Below are 19,071 nucleotides of genomic sequence, written 5' to 3' on the forward strand. Positions count from 1 at the left end.
TCACCCAAAATGCTCACATCCTTACTAACCAGCCTCAGCAACACATAGATTGAGGATACATTTGAGGCCTGCTTCCAAAAAATGGTTATTACATTGTTAGTGTTCCTGCAAATGTAGGTCACAAGAGGCTTACTACATGTGGCCTATTGTAACTAACGACTGACTGAGGGCAAATGGCATCAACCAGCCTCATCAGCAACAGACGCCTAGACAGGGAAATGTAAAAGGGTGTAGGGATTTTATAGTAAGCCTGGAAAACTAATAGCCTAGATCATAAGAGGTTACTACAACATATAGCCTGATGTAGCACTGGGGGGATATTAAACATATTGATCACTTGAAAGGTCACTGGGTCGTTCCACGAAATCAGTCCCATTTCGGTAATGTAAGTTTATTTCACATAATTTAACATTCGGTTATATAGGCAGAGAATTTTCCCATCTCAAGAGGTTAAATAAAAAATGGCTATATTAAGTGCCAAATAAAGTAAAAGGGTTGACGATTTCATCTTAATTCATCCAAAAATCCCTGTGTGAGAGGAGAAATGGAAGCTTATTGTGTGCAACATGGAGGTGCAATTAAATGCAAGCTTAGTTTTCTACCACAAAACACCAGAAGTTTGCCAGAAAGAGTAGAACCAGCTTACCTGCATTTACAATGTGATTGTTGTTCAACGTTTCTTTTGAAAATAATATTTACAAATAAATAGTTTCACCATATTAAAATGAGCGTTCAGTTCACATTACAGGGTTGACTTTAAAATGGTAAAATGTTTTACCTTGAAATCACATCACTAATAGCTGTCTATTTACCACCACAAACCGATGCTGGCGCTAAGACCGCACTCAACGAGCTGTATAAGGCCATAAGCAAACAAGAAAATGCTCATCCAGAGGCGGCGCTCCTAGTGGCCGGGGACTTTAAAGCAGGGAAACTTAAATCAGTTTTACCTCATTTCTACCAGCTTGTTACATGTACAACCAGAGTAAAAAAAACTCTAGACCACCACCAATTGTGCACTCTCAAACAATAGCATGGTATTATTTCACTGTAATAGCTACTGTAAATTGGACAGTGCAGTTAGATTAACAATAATTTAAGCTTTCTGCCCATATCAGATATATCTATGACCTGGGAAATGTTCTTGTTACTTACAACCTCAGTCTAATCACATTAGCGCACGTTAGCTCACCAATCCCGTAGAGGTTAAAAGCAAAAACTAAAGCAGGAAGTACCAGTGACTCGCTCAATACGGAAGTGATCAGGACTGGAATATGTTCCGGGATTCTTCCGATGGCATTGAGGAGTACACCACATCAGTCACTGGCTTCACCAATAAGTGCATCGATGACGCTGTCTCCACAGTGACCGTATGTACATTCCCCAACCAGAAGCCATGGATTACAGGCAACATCTGCACTGAGCTAAAGGGTAGAGCTGCCGCTTTCAAGGAGCGGGACTCTAACCCGGACGCTTATAAGAAATTCCGCTTTGCCCTCCGACGAACCATCAAACAGGAAAAGCGTCAATACAGGACTAATATTGAATACTACTATACCAGCTACGATGCTTGTTGGATGTGGCAGGGCTTGCAAACTATTACTGACTACAAAGGGAAGCACAGCCACGAGCTTCCCAGTGACACGAGCCTACCATACGAGCTAAATGACTTCAATGCGCGCTTGGAGGCAAGCAACACTTAAGCATGCATGAGAGCACCAGCTGTTCTGGACAACTGTGTGATCACTCTCTCCGTAGCCAATATAAGTAAGATCTTTAAACAGGTCAACATTCACAAGGCCGCAGGGCCAGACGGATTACCAAGACGTGTACTCAGAGCATGCGCTGACCAACTGGCAAGTGTCTTCACTGACATTTTCGAGTCTGTAATACCAACATGTTTCAAGCAGACCACCATAGTCCCTGTGCCCAAGAACACCAAGGTAATGACTACATCTGTAGCCATGAAGTGCTTTGAAAGGATGGTCATGGCTCACATCAACACCATTATCCCAGAAACCCTAGACCCACACCAATTTGCATACCGCTCCAACAGATCCACATATGATGCGATCTCTATTGCACTCCACACTGCCCTTTCCCACCTGGAAAAAAAACACCTACGTGAGAATGCTATTGACTACAGCTCAACATTCAACACCATATTGCTCTCAAAGCTCATCACTAAGCTAAGGACCCTGGGACTAAACACCTCCCTCTGAAACTGGATCCTGACAACGATGAGACAGTCTATAGGGAGGTCAGAGACCTGGCAGTGTGGTGCCAGGATAACAACATATCCCTCAACATAATCAAGACAAAGGAGATAATTGCGGACTACAGGAAAAGGAGGGCCAAGCACGCCCCCATTTTCATCAATGGGGCTGTAGTGGAGTAGGTTGAGAGATTCAAGTTCCTTGGTGTCCACATCACCAACAAACTAGAACGGTCCAAACACACCATGACAATCGTGAAGAGGGCACAACAAAGCCTATTCCCCCTCAGGAAACTAAAAAGATGTGGCATGGGTCCTCAGATTCTCAAAAGGTTCTAAAGCTGCACCATCGAGAGCATCCTGACCAGTTGCATCACCGCCTGGTATGGCAACCGGTCGGCCTCCGACTGCAAGGCACAACAGAGGGTGGTGCGTACAGCCCAGCACATTTTATTTTTAACTTCAGTTTATTTAGTAAATACTTTAACACTTATTTTTCTTAAAACTGAATTGTTGGTTAAGGGGTTGTAAGCATTTCACAGCACATGTGACAAATAACATATTATTTGATTTGAAATACATAATCTCCAGAAATTGCTTTGTCAAAACAACAAAATAACTTGGGCTCAACAACGATAGTGAAACATGGGTTAAAATCTTCCTAGAAGTCACAGAGGGTGCACAGAGGGACATGCCAAAGTGACTCATTTCGTGGAACAACCCCACTAATGGAATAGACCTAGTGAACGTTCAGTAGTCTGAATGTCATTTATAGTAGGAATCGATTCCAGGGAGCTAGATAATCTCATTTAAATGCAGCTATAATGTATAAAACAAGCATTTTGGACCAATTCCAATATCCTAAGGAGACGTGAACTGGTGCTTCTGTTATATTTAGGGCTGAGATATGCTATGATGGGACAAGGTCTGAATATCCACAATCTTCTCCGATCCACAATTTTCACATCAGCAGACATAAGATATTTTGCACATTTCCTTATGATCCTGAATAAATAAAGGATAAATTACCACAAGAATTTGAACGAAAGAATCAATCCATTTTTTTTTTAAAGTGAGAAATCTTTAAATTAATTTAATCAGCATTATTTACACAACAAGAGCCGGTCAAAACAACCAACAGTGGAGCACTCATACATGAGAGGGAGTAGTACAGCCCGGATCCCACATCGATTCGTGTTGTCTTGCCAAAACTCCCACGTAGTCTGGGTGCAAGTCTGTTTCTGCTCGTCATGGCATGAACAGAAAGAAAGCCTCGTCTGAGCCAGGACGTCCCATAGGGCAACAGCCCATCTCCTATTTCAGTAGGGTGAGGCAGGTGGTTGTAAAAGTACACCCCCTGGACAGAATGCCCCCTGAAAGACACTCAAGCTAACTCCTATGGTCACGAGTCATGACTCACAAGGACTTTGCAAGACAGCACAAACTGATTTGGAACCAGGCTAGGGAGTCGTAAGTAGGCATTAATATGACAAAGAAACCCCCCTTTAGACTATATATTACCTACGTTAAGATATAATAAATGAAAAAAAAATAATTAATGAGTGACAGTTTGCCTGTGTCCCAAATTGTACCCTAGTCCCTATATAGTGCACTACTTTTGTAGTGCACTAGGGTGCCATTTATCAGAGTCCTCAATTCCTCAAGGTCTGGCATTTAATCCAACTTGCTATGGGAATGTTTACGGTAGTGCCTTTGTTTACAAACTACTGTCCATGCAGACTTCTTATTGTGGAAAACGGAATCATCTACTTGTCAGAGGAGTCTACTTGGTAGTAGTAGTAGGTTTTAACAGTTCCCATAACCATTCTGGCATTTCATTTGACCATGGGGGAAAAAGAGCTACACTGAAATTCGAGTTTGATTGAATCACGCACCAAGTTTCACAATCACAGGTAAAAAACAAAAGGGACTGAATCGATTCCCAATTGAATCAAATCTCCCATGAATCATGATTCAAACATGATTTACTGTCCTCTCTTCTATGTTAGAAAGCAAAAATGCCCATAAGGTAAAATAAAACAAACTAAAGAAAACTACATTTATGGAACAAATCCACAAATTATTAACCAACCATTCAAAGCAACAAAAAAGACATGTCTTATTACTTTCCTTTTTATAAAACGTGTCAAATTTGACACTAAATAAAATAATTATATTTTACAACAATATAACTTTTCTACAGTAAAATAGGTTTTGTTTGAGGTAATTATACTGAACACAAATATAAAAGAAACATGTAAAGTGTTGGTCCGATGTTTCATGAGCTGAAATAAAAGATCACACACATTTTTCATATGCACAAAAAGCATATTTCTGTCAAATTTTGTGCACAAATGTGTTATATCCCTGTTTGTGATCATTTCTCCTTTGCCAAGATAATCCATCCACCTGACAGGTGTGGCATATCATTAAGCTGATTAAGCAGCATGATCATTACACAGGTGCACCTTGTGCTGGGGACAATAAAAGATCACTCTAAAATGTGGAGTTTTGTCACACAACACAATGCCCCAGATGTATCAAGTTGAGGGAGTGTGCAATTGGCATGCTGACTGCAGGAATGTCCACCAGAGCTGTTGCCAGAGAATTGAATGTTAATTTCTCTACCATAAGCCGCCTGCAAGAGAATTTGGCAGTACGTCCAATCGGCCTCACAACCGCAGACCATGTGTAACCCCATCAGCCCAGGACCTCCACATCTGGCTTCTTCACCTGCGGGAATGTCCCAGCCCAGCAACCCGGACAGTTGATGAAATTGTGGGTTTGCACAACCAAAGATTTTCTGCACAAGCTGTCTCAGGGAAGCTCATCTGCGTGCTCGTCGTCCTCACCAGGGTCTCGACCTGACAGCAGTTCGGCGTCGTAACCGACTTCAGTGGGGACATTATCACCATTGATGGCCATTGGCACACTGGAGAAGTGTGCTCTTCACGGATGAATCCTAGTTTCAACTGCACCGGGCAGATGCCATACGGCGTCATGTGGGCGAGCGGTTTGCTGATGTCAACATTGTGAATAGAGTGCCTCATGGTGGCGGTGGGGTTATGGTATGGGTAAGCATAAGCTACAGACAATGAACACAATTGCATTTTAACAATGGCAATTTGAAAGCACAGAGATACCATGACAAGATTCATTCGGCGCTATCCGGTTTCAGCATGATACTGCACGGCCCCATGTCGCAAGGATCTGTCACACAAAACCTGGAAGATGAAAATGTCCCAGTTCTTCCATGACCTGCATACTCAACAGCCATGTCACCCATTGAGCATGTTTGGGATGCTCTGGATCGACGTGTACGACAGCGTGTTCCAGTTCCCGCCAATAACTTAGCACAGCCATTGAAGAGGAGTGGGACAACATTCCACAGGCCACAATCAACAGCCTGATCAACTCAATGTGAAGATGTGTCGTGCTGCATGAGGCAAATGGTGGTCACACCAGATACTGACTGGTTTTCTGATCCATGCCCCTACCTTTGTTTTTAAGGTATCTGTGACCAACAGATGCAGATCTGTATTCCCAGTCATGTGAAATCCATAGATTAGGCCCTAATGAATTTATATAAATTTACCGATTTCCTTATATGAACTGTAACTAAGTAAAATCTTTGAAATTGTTGCATGTTGCATTTATATTTTTGTTCAGTGTACATCAGTTACTGTACTTGTACAAAGTAAAAATAGATTTTTGTCTTTTACATTTTTCGCTAAAAACAATCAACCAACTAACACAATCAAACAACAAAATCTTCTGCGATGTGGTTATTTTTCCCTTGCAGTCTCGTTTTTTACTTTCCCCCCTTATTGAGGCCAAAGACTTCCAAAGTGATGCATTCTGGTGCGGCATTAGGGAGCCGCTAGTGCACTCATTCTTTCCCCACCACCATCTTTCAACATGGGTGACCGCCTACAAGCCTTCTAAGTCATATCTATTCATTCTCTTGTATTGCGTTGCCAAATCCAGTATGGTGACCGTTTTAAAACAAGCGTAACCCACCCGAAGAGTCTTCACCAGAACGAACCCACAGCAACCCATCAACAGTTTCCTTTCCCCATCTTTCTCCCCTCTGACGACGAATCAGGATTTTACTTTCCCACACCACAACAAATCAGGTGCTTCCTTTTTCCTGCCACAACCAATCGGGTGCTTTCTTTCCCTTTCTCCCTGCCACAGAGGAACGATGACAAAGACAAAATGTATAGTTTGAGCAGAGAGGAAGAGGTGAAGCGAGAGGTTTCACTCCTGCCAAAATATATTTAAAAAATTGCCCAATGCGTTTCTATGGGCTAATTTTTGACCTAAGCTTGGTCGCCTGCCTTGATGCCTTTGGGTCAACGACTCCCATTGCTGGGGCAGAGACATGAGCATCTCATCATAAAATACAGATCTCTGGTTTGGGTACAAAACGTCTACCTGAGGTTGAACCTCAGATGGTCAAAGGCACAGAACTGGACCCGACCAGCGGTCCTGAGAACACTGGACCTGCCCTGTAAAGAGTTACTAAACATTTCTAGACTTCTTTTTACTAATCTTCTCCCAAATATTATCTCAAACTCTATGGTAGTTATTGTCCAAAGAACTGTATCTTGTCTGAGAATACTTGGGACACATTGTTGTCCCTTGAAAGGTTTTAAACTATTCTGGACTTTTCCACCGATCTAATCCCACCTCTGGTTGTTGCTCTTGTCAAAATAACTATTTCCTGCCCATAGTCTTTTGGAGAATACTCTGTGGAAGTCCTAAAACTTTTAAATCAAGCAAACTTGATCTAAACCATTTTTCTCCCTGGATTGAGATAAAGTGGTTGGAGACAAATGTTTAAAGATGGAATGCGCAGTAGGCAAAACAGCGCCACTGTCCGCCCCACGGCCGTTGTCATCATTTTTGTTTTGTTGATGAAGCAGAGCTGGGGAGCGTTGCGCATCATGGTAAAAAATTTTGCATTACATATGCTTCTATTCTATCGCATGTGCAATGATGTCGGAGGGAAATAACCAGAATTAGTTGTTTGCAGTAACTTCTTTGTTGTTATAATCGCAAATGGACGTGGCAGTTTCACCATTAGGGATTCCAGGTGTTATTACTTTACTAACGCTATGTACAAAAAAGTTTATGCCAAGAGGAGTTTGACCGGTTTTAAGGTGACAGGTTCTCAAGTTTTAGGTTGGCAAAATGAGAGTCCCGTTGATGCAGAACTTTATTGGACTGACTGAGTGGACCTAGCCTGGTGCCAGATCTGTTTGTGCCGTCTTGCCAATTCCTATGGTCATTGTCATACATGACATGCATGAGTTCGCAAGACAGCACTAACAAGTCTGGGACCAGGCTAGGGTGGACATTGTTGGAGATAAAACTCACAGCTCCTCTGATAAAAACCAATACAACTCAGTGTCCTGTCTCTCCATAGACCTTCTACAGTACAATACATGGGGATACTAGGCCCACTGGACATCTCATAGAGTGGACTACAGTCAACCCCTGATAAATGCCAGGACTTAGGGCTGTTACGAATGTATGCAGTAAACTGAAGGATGCAGATATTCAGAGAATTTAAGTGAGTTGGGACTGGGGAACTGCAGGGTTTGTACTTAGCCAACTTATGGGAGTCGACTGAAGTTACTCTAGTTTGTTTTCCAAACCTCACTGGTTGACTGGACTGGTATTGCTCATATTGAGGACATTTGTACAGGTGCACACTGATTTAAGTCAGCCAAATGCACTAATAGTCAAACTTTCTCTTTTTAGTATGTTTGTCATAACAGTTTAACAATGCCCTTTTCAGGTCTTGGAGTTGACACAGTGTACAGAGTTCAAGAGGAGCAGGGGCTATGTTCCCATTCTTTACCCTTCTGGAAGTGTGCACTCGTTCACACCCCTCATGGATTTAAAATGAATGGACTGGTGTGAGTAATACGATGGAAACTACATCCAGCCTTGCTTTTACCAATGCAATGCATAAGCATGACGGGGAGTAAATGAGTGCACACTTCTATGTAAAGTGTAGAGTATCGTAATGCAGCCATTGAGTTTTAACCCTTCACACATGTCCTTTAGTATAGTTTATCTACAACACACTGAGTATTTATTTTATTTCATATTAAGGCTTCTCTGTTTTTGCGTTATACAAAAGTTGTCAAAAGGCTGTACTGTGACATATTGCATAATCACCATAGTTAAGTTTTTGTTATGGTCATACGTCATGATTTCCATGTTATTTATCGTCTCCATTATTACTTTACTAACGCTATGTACAAAAAACTTATTGTGTCCGTGTCTGTCAGGGTCAAATTACATGTCGATTCAGGAAGTGAATTGAAATCGTAATTTAAGAATCTGAAAAATTCCTATTTGGAATAAATGTCACTTTCAACTCTTAAATTAGGAATTTCTATTTCCTTTGATTCATTGACTGAATTGATATTGAAGTAATCTCAACCCTGACGAACAAACACACACTCACGTGTGTGTTTGAGTACCCCACTCAGAAAGGGGTGTGCAGGTGCGTGATGTGCTGTGTGGGCGAGGCCGCATTGGGGGCAGAGCTATTTGATAGATGGGAGGAGTTAGGTGAGGAGTCAGTGAGCTGCAGTTCCTCTAGTTTCTTCAGGTATTCGTCTCTCAGTGCCAGGAGCTCCATGTAACGCTGTTCCACTGGACTCTGCTGCTGTAGAATAGAGTAGAGACAGATAGAGTCGAGTACGATAGGATAGATTACAACCACCACCAGGTGGAAGCAAAGAGAGAGAAATGAGAGGAGGGAGATGGACGGATGGGGAGCAAAGAGGGAGAGAGAGAGACGGGGGTAGGGAGCGGGATGAGGAGGGGAGAGTGAGAGGGGGGAGAGAGTAAAAAATACTTGAATGATATGCAAACAATGCAAAAAGATCAGCATATAAACAAACAAAGAGGTGTACAGACAGATTTTCTCTTTATACATGTACATTCTACACACATTTTATATACAAAGCATTTTTTACCACAATAGTTACAGTATATAGCAAGAATATAGTTATTTGATATACATTACATCTGGATAGATAGTACTTAAACACATACAGCAGGGGTGTCAAACTCATTCCTGCTGGTTTTTGGTTTTTCCTTTTAATTAAGCCCGAGACAACCAGGTGAGGGGAGTTCTTTACTAATTAGTGAGCTTAATTCATCAACCTTATACAAGGGAAGAGTGAAACACCGCAGACACTTGGCCCTCCGTGGAGTGAGTTTGACACGTGACATACTGTATACATTATATATTGTGTCAACTATTAGAGTGCATTCGGAAAGTATTCAGATCTACACACAATACCCCATGATGACCAAGCAAAAACAGGTTTAGACATTTTTCAACATTCATAAAAAAAAAAAAAATGTTTTTAAAAATCACATTTACAGAAGTATTCAGACCCTTTACTCAGTACTTTGTTGAAGCACTTTTGGCAGCGATTACAGCCTCGAGTCTTCTTGGGTATGACGCTACAAGCTTGGAGTTTCATTATTCTCTGCAGATCCTCTCAAGCTCTGTCAGGTTGGATGGGGAGCGTTGCTGCACAGCTATTTTCAGGTCTCTCCAGAGATGTTCGATCAGGTTCAAGTTCGGGCTCTGGCTGGGCCACTCAAGGACATTCAGAGACTTGTCCCGAAGCCACTCCTGCATTGTCTTGGCTGTGTGATTAGGGTCGTTGTCCTGTTGGAAGGTGAACCTTCGCCCCAGTCCGATGTCCTGAACATGTTTTCATCAAGAGTATTTATCTGGTCAATATATCAGTGTATTATGTCTGTTTGTAACAGTGTGTTATACAGTTGTTGTCAGAAGTTTACATACACTAAGTTGACTGTGCCTTTAAGCTTGGAAAATTCCAGAAAATTATGTCATGGCTTTAGAAGCTTCTGATAAATTATGTAAATTAGCCTGAGTCAATTGGAGGCGTACCTGTGGATGTATTTCAAGGCCTACCTTCAAACTCAGTGCCTCTTTGCTTGACATCATGGGAAAATAAAAATAAATTGGCCAAGACCTCTTGCTCCCAAGTCTGGTTCATCCTTGGGAGCAATTTCCAAACGCCTGAAGGTACCACGTTCATCTGTACAAACAATAGTATGCAAGTATAAACACCATGGGACCACGCAGCCGTCATACCGCTCAGGAAGGAGACACGTTCTGTCTCCTAGAGATTAATGTGCTTTGGTGCGAAAAGTGCAAATCAATCCCAGAACAGCAGCAAAGGACCTTGTGAAGATGCTGGAGGAAACAGTTACAAAAGTATCTATATCCACAGTAAAACGAGTCCTATATCGACATAACCTGAAAGGCCACTCAGCAAGGAAGAAGTCACTGCTCCAAAACCACCATAAAAAAAGCCAGACTACAGTTTGCAACTGCACATGGGGACAAAGATTGTACTTTTTGGAGAAATGTCCTCTGGTCTGATGAAACAAAAATAGAACTGTTTGGCCATAATGACCATCGTTATGTTTGAAGGAAAAAGGGGAAGGCATGCAAGCCGAAGAACATCATCCCAACCATGAAGCACGGGGGTGGTAGCATCATGTTGTGGGGGTGCTTTCCTGCAAGAGGTACTGGTGCACTCACAAAATAGATGGCATCATGAGGGAAGGAAAATTATGTGGATATATTGAAGCAACATCTCAAGACATCAGTCAGGAAGTTAAAGCTTGGTCGCAAATGGGTCTTCCAAATGGACAATGACCCCAAGCATACTTCCAAAGTTGTGGCAAAATGGCTTAAGGACAACAAAGTCAAGGTATTGGAGTGGCCATCACAAAGCCCTGACCTCAATCCCATAGAATATTTGTGGGCAGAACTGAAAAAGCGTGTGTGAGCAAGAAGGCCTCCAACCCTGACTCAGTTACACCAGCTCTGTCAGGAGGAATGGGCCAAAATTCATCCAACTTATTGTGGGAAGCTTGTGGAAGGCTACCCGAAATGTTTGATCCAAGTTAAACAATTTAAAGGCAATGCTACCAAATACTAATTGAGTATGTAATCTTCTGACCCACTGGGAATGTGATGAAAGAAATAAAAGCTGAAATAAATCATTTTCTCTATTATTCTGACATTTCACATTCTTAAAATAAAGTGGTGATCCTAACTGACCTAAGACAGGGAATTTTTACTAGGATTAAATGTCAGGAATTGTGAAAAACTGAGTTTAAATGTATTTGGCTAAGGTGTATGTAAACTTCCGACTTAAACTGTATGTATGCTCTCTCTAATTCTCTCTCTCGGAGGACCTGAGCCCTAGGACCATGCCCCAGGACTACCTGGCCTGATGACTCCTTGCTGTCCCCAGTCCACCTGGTCATGCTGCTGCTCCAGTTTCAACTGTTCTGCCTGTGGCTATGGAACCCTGACCTGTTCACCGGACGTGCTACCTTGTCCCAGACCTGCTGTTTTCAACTCTCTAGAGACAGCAGGAGCGGTAGAGATACTCTGAATGATTGGCTATGAAAAGCCAACTGACATTTACTCCTGAGGTGCTGACCTGTTGCACCCTCTACAACCTGTATGTGAATATGTGATTGCATTATAAATTGTATTTTAATGTTTAAGAACTCTTGGAAGATTAGTCCAAATGAGGACTAACAGAGATCCTAATAAAATCAAACCTCTCTGTACTTTGCTCCGTTCATCTTTCACTCAATCCTTACTAGTCTCCCAGTCCCTGCTGCTGAAAAACATCCCTACAGCATGATGTTGCCACCACCATGCTACACCGAAGGCATGGTGACAGGTTTCCTCCAGACATGATGCTTGGCATTCAGGCCAAAGAGTTCAATCTTAATTTCATCAGACCAGAGAATCTTGTTTCTCATTTACTGAGAGTACTTTAGATGCCTTTTGGCAGACTCCTCGCGGCCTGTCGTGCCTTTTACTGAGGAGTGGCTTCACTCTACCATAAAGGTCTGATTGGTGGAGTGCTGCAGAGATGGTTGTCATTCTGGAAGGGCCTCCCATCTCCACAGAGGAACTCTGGAGCTCTGTCAGAGTGACCATCGGGTTCCCATCTCCCCCAATTGCTCAGTTTGGCCGGGCGGCCAGCTCTAGGAAGAGTCTTTGTGGTTCCAAACTTCTTCCATTTAAGAATGATGTTGCCCACTGTGTTCTTGGGGACCTTCAATGCTGCAGAAATGTTTTGGTACCCTTCCCATGATCTGTGCCTCGACATAATCTTGTCTCGGATCTCTACAGATAAAAAACCAAGCCATGAGGTCGAAGGAATTATCTGACATGCACTGTCAACGGTGGGACCTTATATAGACAGGTGTGTACCTTTCCAAATCATGTCAAATCAATTGAATTTACCACAGGTGGACTCCAATCAAGTTGTAGAAACATCTAAAGGATGATCAATGGAAACAGGATGCACCTGAGCTCAATTTCGAGTCTCATAGCAAAGGGTCTGAATACTTAGGTAAATAAGTACCCTCTATTTTCCAACTGTTCTGTTTCACATACAGTACAATCAAAACCTTTCTAAATCGCATAGTATGTACAGATTGTAAGTTAAGGATGAATATTTTTCCTATATGTATTTTTATAATGATGATTGATTGACTATGGCTTTCCAAATCTCCCAACAGTGCTATTTGTAGGGTTCATTTTAGGTAAATGTTTTGTTTTCAGCCATTCCTGAACCTGACCAGAAACTAGCTACATACTGTAGGGGCAATATCAAAATAAGTGATCCAATGATTCTGTCTCTTCGCAGAAAAATCGGCCCATAACATTCTGTTGGCAAGAATTTTGTACAATAATTTTAATAGAAAAAAAACTTTTGAATCAAGCGTTGTTTTGTGTATCACTTGATAAATCATGTGCCATGGAATCGGCACATTGAAAATCTCTTCCCAACTACTTTTTCAACCTGTATGGCGCCGCTGTCAACATGTTGGTCCTCAAATGAAATTGTTATATTTTTCTATTTATGAACATGTTTTGGTGCCAATTTTAGTCTTTAACAAAGGGAAGACAAAAAGGTTTCTCTACCTTCTCCACTTGCCTCCATTTTTGCGGTAATGCTGCTATCAGTTGGTTCTAATTTTAGATAACAAAAATACATGGAAATGTTCTCTAACTGCACATTACTCCAACTTTCCTATTCATAATATCATTAGCAAAGATAGTTCCGTATTTATTTTTATTCCATACATTTAAAAAATATATATTTTTGATCAATTAGTATATTTGAGTTTAACCATAATATTTGTTCTGTCTTTTCTGGGGGATGAAACTGGAATTGCAATTGTATGGATTGTTTTAGAAAGGGAAATAATTAGAAAATGGTTCCATTTTCAATTAACTGAAAGTGAGAGGTTCTAATCTGGATAGAGGTTTAATGATTTAATAATTTTAGCCTCCTGAAATCATATTCATTACACAAATAAGCATGTTTAATTTTGTCTGGCTTATCGTTCCAAATAATGTTCAATATTTTTTGTTTATATAATGAAAAAAATGAATTGTTCGGAATAGGCAGGGCCATAAGTAAACAGATAAACTGGGATATGACTAAAAAATTAAAATCAGGGAGATTTCTCCACAAATAGAGCCTACAACATAGGGTCAAATGACTCAATCCTGACTTGAGATTCAATAAGACTTTTTTCTGTCAATTCTGCATTGATATTAATGTGAGGTTCCTCTTTAAAAAAGGTATTTTCGGATATTATTCATCCTGATCAGACAGGTTTTTTTTTTTTACATGGGCTAAAATTGGAGATAATATAAGACAAGTACTGGAAACAGTAGAATACTATGAAACATCTGGGAAACCAGGTCTGGTATTCATGGTAGATTCTGAAAAGGCTTTTGATAAAGTACGACTAGAATTTATATATAACGGCCTGGACTATTTGAATTTGAGAATCTCTTATACAATGGGTTCAAGTTATTAGTAAAACAACAAATAATGGCTACTTCTCAGAAAGAATTAAACTGTCGGCGTAAAACAAGGTTGTCCACTGTCGGCGTATCTATTTATTATGGCCATCAAAATGTTAGCTATTAACATCAGATCAAATAATAATAGAGAGGGGCTAGAAATCCAAGGCTTAAAAACAAAGGTGTCATTGCATGCTGACAACTCAAGTTTCCTCTTATATCTGTAATTTGGATCTCTGCACAGTCTCATAGAGGATCTAGATAATTTGTCTAACCTCTCTGGATTACAACTGAACTATTGTACGATAAGTGTACCATATTACGTATTGGATTGCTAAAAAAATACAACTTTTACATTACCGTTTAGTTAATCAATAAAATGATGGTGAAGTGGACATACTCAGTATTCATATCCCTAAAGAAAGAAATGAATTCACTACAACAAATTTCAATAGAAAGTTAGCAAAAATAGGAAATAAGATCTTGCTACCATAGAACAGAGTGCTGACTGGAGAGCTGGATTCAATTTTCGCCTGAAATGACATGCCTTGTAGCTCAGAACCTGAAGCAAGGATATTCTTGATACCATTTGAAAGGAAACACTTTGAAGTTTGTGGAAATGTGAAATGGCTGTAGGAGAATATAACACATCAGATCTGGTAAAAGAAAATACAAAGAAAAAAATAACTTGGGGGGAATTTTTTGTACCATCATCTTTGAAATGCAAGAAAAGGCCATAATGTATTATTCCAGCCCAGGCGCAATTTAGATTTTGGCCACTAGATGGCAGCAGCGTATGTGCAAAGTGTTAGACTGATCCAATGAACCATTGTATTTCTGTTCAAACTGTTGCATCAAGACCGCCCAAATGTGCCTAATTGGTTCATTAATAACTTCAAGTTCATAACTCTGTACTCTCCTCAAACAATAGGATGGTATTCTTTCACTGTAATAGCACTGTAATAGTAAATTGGACAGTGCAGTTAGATTAATGCTATGCCCTATGCATTTTTCTAGGATTTTTGCACCACAACACTGAAGTCTAAAGGGCCTCCAGTTTTTTAGATGGACTGGATCTTTATACTTACCACCTGGGTCCTGTAATAGTGAAATCAGACCTTGCTGAGTACCTGATAGTTTACCATTTTTATAGGAGTGGTTAAAATTTGAGTACATAAAAAAAAAAAGATATACCTCAACTGGTATGCCATCCAGCCCTGGAGTTTTCCCTGGCTTAAAGGCATCAAGAAGTTCATCCTCTACAATTTGGCCTTCACACAAGTCTTTCTGTACAGCTGTTCATTTTACAGTATTAGGGAAAAAAATCCTTACAGTTAACTTCAGTTAGTGGAAATGGAGACTGCAAAGAGAACATATGCTTAAAGTATTTTGCTTCCTCTTTCAAAATATAATTTGGTGAATCGTGGTTGACAGTGTGTGTGTGTATTGTGTAAAGACGATTTTCAGCTCCAGTGACTCAGGCCCTGCCGAGGGGGGCCAGGGATGTTTCGGCTAGAGTGAGTGTGTGTGTGAATATCAGTGTGTATGTGTGTGTTGAGGATGGGAGGGGGGTTAAAAGAGCCAGAGGGTAAGAAGGGTGTGTGTGTGTAAGAACTGGAGGGGGCAGGCAGCAGGTGCTCTACAGACATACACAATTATTTAATTTACACACACACACACTGCAAGCCCTATAGGATGCCACGGCATCACTGCAGCCAAACCAACCAATCCCCAGAGGCGATACTTCACACTCAGACTGACCACAAGATAACCACAACTAATTGTCCGGTGTATCTGACTGACAGTATGGTATATTCTGTGTTTTGGCTAAATCCGAACAAAACGTCAGCTAGCCCACTAGCTTACCTGGATTATCAAAATCAATCAAATCAAATTTTATTTGTCAGATGCGCCAACAACGCAGCTTTAAGAAAATACCTCAAAAAAAGTAAGAAGCAAGAATAACAAATAATTAAAGAGCAGTAGTAATATACAGGAGGTACCGGTACAGAGTCAATGTGCGGGGGCACCGGTGTCGAGGTAATATGTACATGTAGGTAGAGTTATTAAAGTGACTACGCATAGATAACAACAGAGTAGAAGCAGCGTAGAAGGGGGGGGGGGCAATGCAAATAGTCTGGGTAGCCATTTGATTAGCTGTTTAGGAGTCTTATGGATTGGGGGTAGAAGCTGTTTAGAACCTAGATGGACCTGTTGGACCTAGATTTGGCGCTCCGTTACCGTTTGCCGTGCAGTAGCAGAGAGAACAGTCTATGAATAGGGTGGCTGGAGTCTTTGACAATTTTTAGGGCCTTCCTCAGACACCGCCTGGTATAGAGGTCCTGGATGGCAGGAAGCTTGGCCCCGGTGATGTACTGGGCCGTACGCACTACCCTCTGTATTGCCTTGCAGTCAGAGGCCGAGCAGTTTCCATACCAGGCAACTGCTCAGGATCGTCAGGATGCTCTCGACGGTGCAGCTGTAAAACCTTTTGAGGATCTGAGGACCCATGCCAAATCTTTTCAGTCTCCTGAGGGGGAATAGGTTTTGTCATGCCCTCTTCACGACTGTCTTGGTGTGCTTGGACCATGTTAGTTTGTTGGTGATGTGGACGCTAAGGAACTTGAAGCTCTCAACCTGCTCCACTACAGCCCCGTCGATGAGAATGGGGGCGTGCTCGGTCCTCCTTTTCCTGTAGTCCACGATCATCTCCTTTGTCTTGCTCACGTTGAGGGAGAGGTTGTTGTCCTTGCACCACATGGTCAGGTCTCTGACCTCCTCCCTATTACATTTATGTTATAAATTTGTAACATCAGTTGTGATTGTTATAACAGTATTATTTAGGCCTTATGAACGAGGGTCTAGATAACGATACAGTATATTAGCTGGACTAAATGTATGTTAGGACTGTGTAATGTCAGTTGTCATAAGCGGACATTATGACAGTGTTATGTAGCCTTATTAGAGGGTAAAGTGTAACCGTACTTTCATTTATTCTCCATCCATCCTCCCATCCCGCTGTACCTGTTGTCGTATGCGTGGGTTCCAGCGGATGTAATAAGTCACCCAAAGCTCTAGGTGTCTCATGCTGGCTACGGGGTAGAGGACCCTACTGGACTCAGGAGTGTAGAAGGGGTTCAGGTAGGAAGTAGAGTCACTGTTCACCAACGACCACAGGGACACTGTCTTAGACCGTACCTCCTGGAGAGAGAGAAGGAGAGAAGAAGAAAAATGATTTGTTTAGAGAGAGAGTGAGAGAGCGGGATGAGGAAGAGAGAGAAGGGGTTCAGGTTCATCAACGACCACACCTCCTGGTGAGAAGAATAATACTTTAGTTAAAGAGAGAGAGGTGGGAAGTATCACTGTTCACCAACGACCACAGAGACATCGTATTACACCGAACCTCCATGAGAGGGAGATGGAGGGGAAGAATAAAAATTGAGAGAGAGGGGTGTAGAAAGGGTTGAGGTAGGGGACGCGTCACTGTCGACCTAACCTAACGTAGCAGGCGTAGAAAGACGCCTGAGCAGAGTTCGCACTTCAGTTAGGTTGAAAATACTGTATCCCTGAAAACCGGACGTTAACGTTTTCTGGCGACTCCACATAGGCTACTGTTGACCAGGGACCACAGAGACACGTCTTGGACCACAGAGACACGTCTTAGACCACACCTCCTGGAGAGAGATGGAGAGAGAGGGATAGAGCGGGAGAACAATCAGACGTTTTTGTCCAACGCAACCTACAGTTAATAGATATATTTAGCATACGGCCCATGCTTGAATCAAACCCTGAATTACCTGAGCCATTGGAACCACAGATAGATGGAAAGCAAACTAAAGAAAGAGCGAATACAGCAATGAGTCTCTGGACCAATAATTAAACCCTTCTGCAGTCCACAAATTTTAACACTGGGATGTAAAGGGAGAGGTGTGTGTAGATAAGAGGGTATCTGTGTTTTCTAGATGTGCTGTTACGCAGACAGTCTCTTTGTTTGTGTCATAGAGTGAGTGCAGTGTGTACTACTGTGTGTTGCATCCCCCCATAGTGCATTATTACTGTCTGTTTGAAACTCAGAACCAGTGATGCGTCCCGTCTTTCTCCCTCTCTCTTCTGCTCTACTTCACATGATCAGGATGGAGAGAGGGAGGGGGAGGGAGCGTGGTGGGACAAAGAGAGGGAGAGAGACATATTAGACAGGGAAATGGTTGGAGATGGAGAGAGGGTTGGGAGTGAGAAATATTGTAGAGAAGAGAGGGTGTATTGGAAAGGAGGAAATTACCAAAAGATAGAGAAGTGGGGCTCTGACTCATTATGTTGTGGTCTCAGATACTTGCAGTTGTAGAGGAACAGAGAGAGCGATAAACAGAGGGAGAAAAATAGATAGAGGAGAGAATGAGGAAAGTGACAGCATAACTTACGTTGGTGTCCCAGGCGCTCTCACAGTTGTAGAGGAAGAGAGAGAGGGAAACAGAAACAGAGAGAGAGAGAGAGCGATAAACAGATAGTAACAGTCTGACTTACGTTGGTGTGTCTGGCGCTCTCACAGTTGTAGAGGAAGGTTCCAAAGCGACAGCTGAACAGGTGATCCAGGATGGTCATTAGGAGCCGCTCGTTGAACTCAAACGCTGTCGGGAACTGATGGGGAAATAAGGAAAGAAGAGAGGAGAAGGAGAAAGAGAGAAATGTAAAGCCTGGATGGCTTTCACTTCAGCAGTGATAAATTCATTAACTTATTTGACGAAAAGATCATGATCATTAGAAAGCAAATTATGGACTCCTCTTTAAATCTGCGTATTTCTCCAAAGCTCAGTTGTCCTGAGTCTGCACACAACACTGCCAGGACTTAGGATCAAGGGAGACATTCAAGTTTTTTTAATACTATATCTCTTGACACATTGATGAAAATAGTCATGGCCTCTAAACCTTCAAG

General features: G+C 41.7%; 1 protein-coding gene across 2 annotated transcripts in view; it reads right to left on the minus strand.

The window, feature by feature from the left end:
* Nucleotides 1-5,690: 5,690 nt before the first annotated feature.
* The window catches only part of LOC120049804 (myotubularin-like), a 61,867-nt gene continuing 48,486 nt past the window's right edge, over nt 5,691-19,071 (minus strand). Inside the window, exons 12-14 of one of the 2 annotated variants that reach the window (XM_038996243.1) lie at nt 18,663-18,776; nt 17,166-17,342; nt 5,691-8,903 (exon numbers count right to left, since the gene is read on the minus strand). In XM_038996243.1, coding sequence (XP_038852171.1) covers nt 8,721-8,903; nt 17,166-17,342; nt 18,663-18,776 — 474 coding nt within the window. In that variant the 3' untranslated portion in view covers nt 5,691-8,720. The remainder of the gene's footprint in view (nt 8,904-17,165; nt 17,343-18,662; nt 18,777-19,071) is intronic. The other variant, XM_038996242.1, reaches the window with a different exon arrangement.

This window comes from Salvelinus namaycush, chromosome 6 (genome assembly GCF_016432855.1).
Source record: "Salvelinus namaycush isolate Seneca chromosome 6, SaNama_1.0, whole genome shotgun sequence".
Classification (NCBI taxonomy): Eukaryota; Metazoa; Chordata; class Actinopteri; order Salmoniformes; family Salmonidae; genus Salvelinus; species Salvelinus namaycush.